We start from the raw sequence: 4,213 nt of genomic DNA, 5'->3' as shown, positions 1-4,213 counted from the left end.
TACGTAAAAACAGTTCAATAAAATGTAAAATGGTATAATGTTATTGGAGATGTATTATGTAAGTAGAAAAAATGATATGTATCATGATGCATCAATGTTAGCGATTCATCGTGAACAGTTTGGCCGATTTTGCTCGGTTCGCCCGATGGTACAATGCTTATTTCACCTCTATTTTTGTATAAAATCCAATTTACTCTTGTATCACATGTTTTTATGTTTGTAATAAATACATATCTACTTACTTTCATTGGTTTCCCAGACTTATAATACCATTGAAAACGTGAGAGGCTCAGACCACCTACAGAGAACACGGTACCAGGTGTAACGAAGGTATACCTGTTTAGGCCACTTATGGACCCTGGTGAACACTTTCTTGGTGATTGACCATTGTTTCTGACCAAAAGCGAAAGTTTTAGCAAAAAAAATTTGGGTCCAAAAATGGTCGGAATTGGGGGGTACCAGTGGTGAAAAAGTGGCCGGGACGGGGCGGATTAAATTAACTCAAACACACCGTCCAAGCCATACATTGCAGACTTACATGTGATTCCCAGCAAACCCTACTGTACCCTCAATCCCCCACCTCCCCATCCTTCATACTCACAGTTACCAGACACATGAGGTCTGGCTTTTGCTTCATATTCACTCGTCTCACACCAGTAAGTCGTGAGGTGGGTAATGCGGAACTTTCCCAGGCTGTGAAAGTTTTTGTAACTTGAAGTAAAGTTAAATGTTCTAGTTACCAAAGTGTATATCAGGTTCTGTTTATATTGCACGGGGATGCTGGAAGTGAATTTAGTTGTCAAACCAGTGTATGCAGGCTTACGATAGACGGAGGTGCTAAAACTATTTAATTTTTCAACAAGTATATCCATAAATGGTAGTTTATTATTTTCCTCAATATCAGAAGTAAATTGAACGTTCAAGTGTTTGGAACTGAGGTAATTAAAAAACTGGGAAACATAGGTGAAGCAAAAATGACAGAAGTGTCGTCAACATAGCGTCCAGTTGATTATAAACCTTGTTTTACAGACGCTTGTCTTATCATGAATCTCAGTGCCTCGAGAATTGTCCAGCTGGTCTCAAATCCTTGTTTTACAAACGCTATGTTAACGACACTTTTGTCATTTTTGCTTCGCCTGGCCATGTTTCCTCATTTTTGAAATACCCCAATTCCAAACACCCGAACATTCAATTTACTTCTGATATAAAGGAAAATAATAAACTACTATATTTGGATATACTTGTTGAAAAAATAAATGATTAAGCACCTCCGTCTATCGTAAGCCTACATACACTGGTTTGACAAATAAATTCACTTCCAACATTCCCGTGCAAATTAAACAGAATCTGATATACACTTTGGTAACTAGAACATTTAACATTAGTTCAACTTACAAAAACTTTCATTTCGAATTAAATAACTTACGAAACATGATAAAACTAAACGGTTTTCCCTTACACTTCACTGATACACACATAGGAAAAAGGTTAAAAAAAAATACCGTTCCCTCCCCTATAAGTTTAGACTGTTCCTAAAGCTCTTGTTTATTTTGTAACCCCTTTTGTAGGACTTCGTTCCTTTGGAGTAGAGAACAGAATCAGGAAACTCACCTCTGAATATTATCCACAGGTATCACTGAGGGCAGTATTTAAACCATCAACAGTGCTATCCAACCACTTGAAGTTCAACGACCACATCCACGATTCTTTGATGTCATCAGTGGTGTACAATTTTAAGTGTAGTAGGTGTAATGCTGCTTATACTGGTGAAACCAAACGACACCTCACCGCCAGTATTTTGGAGTATCGTGGAAGGTCACACTGAACGGGTCTCCTTTTATCAAGACCCGGCTATTCAGCGATCCATGAACACTCTGAAGCCTCAAGCTACCCAGTGTATACAAGTGATTTCTCTATTCTTCACACCAGTGTTGCCGAAGTGCGGCTTTTTCGTCTGCTATGCGGCTCAAACACTCTGCGGTCGCAATCGCCTCGATTGAACGCGGCCGAGAAAGCCGCAGTCGCGGGAGCGGCTTAAACTGCCGCATCCCCACATAAAAGAAAGATTTGGTTATTAATGCAGACATTGTGTAAATAACACTATTCTATAGTGGCATATAAATGGGATGAATATCTTCTTACTGTGATAAGCAGTACCATAACATCTTTAAATTCTATTCTATAGGGCAGTAATGAGTGACGGATGTTCAGCACTCATCTCGGACTACAAATAGTAGAGTAAGTTAATTAGTGTTAATGTTAGACGTAATATAGCTTGCCCCTACCCTTGTTATATGTGTGCTGTTACACTGGTGTAACAGTTCTCAATAATTACTGTTCCTTTCCTGAACCTTACGTGTATGAGGCACCCCCATTTTTGACCCTGTTATGCTTTTGTAATCTGACTCCATTCACAACGTGAGATTCCTTTTAGTAACCCCATATGCCAAGTTATAGAATAAGAGATGATAACATGGTTGTATGGTCACAGGTGGTAAGGTCATTCTCATACATAATACTTCGTGGTGCCCATTCTTTTACGCGTTGTCGATGGATTTGTCAATGGGAAACTTAATGCAAATCAACCCGTTTTACAGCAGCTGCGAAATATCCGGCCTGAATGTGGCAATGCCAAAACGGAAGTTTCGAGAAGAGTGGCTACGAGATGAACACTTTAGGGACTGGATCAGGAAGGTGGATGATAATGAGTATAAGGCCTACTGCATCTTGTGTAGATCCACCATGGTTACCGAAATCTCTACTCTAAAACGTCACAGAACATCACGGCGTCACACAGAGGCTCCTGCACTTCAAACGGCCTCAACAGACCAGCCTTCTTCTGCTAATAATTGTGATGATTCTGTGACTCGTGCTGAAATTAAGTTGACAGCATTTTTGGCTGAACATAATATTGCTATAAGTTCCATTGATCACATCACACCACTTTTGAAAGATATATTCCCTGACTCACAAATTGCACACAAATTATCACTAAAAGGAACCAAAGCCACACTTGTACTAAATGACATAAGTAAGGTATCTCAAAACCAGCTAATTGATGATATGAAAGAAAACAAGTTTTCTGTGATATTTGACGAAACAACAGACATCGGCACTTGTAAGAGCTGTGCAGTTGTGATTAAAATGTTCAACAAAGGAACAGGCAAAATTGAAACACGATTTCTTGATTTGTTGCCTGTATATAATGACACAACAGATAGCACCAAAGATAAGGCAATGGGATCAACTGGAGAGCATCTGTTTCAGTTGCTAATGAACTTTTTTGAGGAACACTCCATACCAGTTGACAATCTGATAGGATTTGCCGCGGATGGTGCAAGCAATATCATGGGTACATACAATTCATTTTCTAGCCGTCTTCGTGAGGCTGCTCCAGGTGTGACAAATTTCAGGTGTATATGTCACTCGGTACATCTGTGCGCATCACAGGCAGCAAAGACCCTACCTCGTGTATGTGAAGATCTGATTAGAAACATATACACATATTTTTCTCACAGTGCAAAGAGAAAAAATGAATTTCAAGAATTCCAGTCGTTCTGTGACGTTAAGCCACACAAATTACTGCACGTTGCACAAACACGATGCTTGTCACTGCAGATGGCTGTAAATCGTGTGGTGGAACAATGGCAGCCCTTCACACTGTACTTTTCACAAAAGCAACTTGAGGACTGGCTCTCAGCTTCATCTTCTATATATGAAGCCCTAAGAGATCCTTCTGTGTTTATGTACTTCATATTCCTGTCACTCGTACTGCCTAAGTTTACACAGATGAACCTCACGTTCCAGAAGACAGAATCAACAGTTCATAAATTGTAGGACTCTTGCAAAACTCTGTACAAGGACATACTTAGGTGTTATTATAAACAAGAGATAATAAATTCTGCACGAGACATAGCATGCATTGATCCATGTGAGGAGAAACACTTTGCACCATTAGACCACATATACTTAGGTGCTGAACTACATAGACTATTCCAATCACCTGAACACCGAGGGAACACTACGCTGATCTCTGATGTGCGAAGTCGCTGTAGGACGTTTCTAATAACAGCTTGCATGGAAATAAAGAAGAGATTTCCATTTGACTCTAAAATGTTGGAAATGTGCTCACAGCTAAGCGTCACAAAATGTGTTTATAAAAATGTCTTGAGGGATACACCATCTCTCTCAGATTTAGTGCAGGAGCTCTCTC

At 39.7% G+C, this 4,213-nt stretch overlaps 1 protein-coding gene across 1 annotated transcript; it reads left to right on the top strand.

The window, feature by feature from the left end:
• The first annotated feature begins 2,742 nt into the window (after positions 1 to 2,742).
• LOC145396500 (uncharacterized) lies at positions 2,743 to 3,837 on the top strand. The gene has a single exon (XM_080269869.1). It carries the CDS (start codon positions 2,743 to 2,745, stop codon positions 3,835 to 3,837), a length of 1,095 nt encoding a protein of 364 aa, XP_080125995.1.
• The last annotated feature ends 376 nt before the right edge of the window (positions 3,838 to 4,213 follow it).

This window comes from Coenobita brevimanus, chromosome 38 (assembly GCF_032717465.1).
Source record: "Coenobita brevimanus isolate Jiangsu-jjx chromosome 38, ASM3271746v2, whole genome shotgun sequence".
NCBI lineage: Eukaryota > Metazoa > Arthropoda > Malacostraca > Decapoda > Coenobitidae > Coenobita > Coenobita brevimanus.
The sequence above is the reverse complement of the archived record's forward strand: the minus strand, read 5'-3'. Positions and strand labels throughout refer to the sequence as shown.

Bases quoted from the DNA above. Each gene is read 5' to 3' on its own strand.
- LOC145396500 (XM_080269869.1), top strand. From the start codon at position 2,743: ATGGTTACCGAAATCTCTACTCTAAAACGTCACAGAACATCACGGCGT.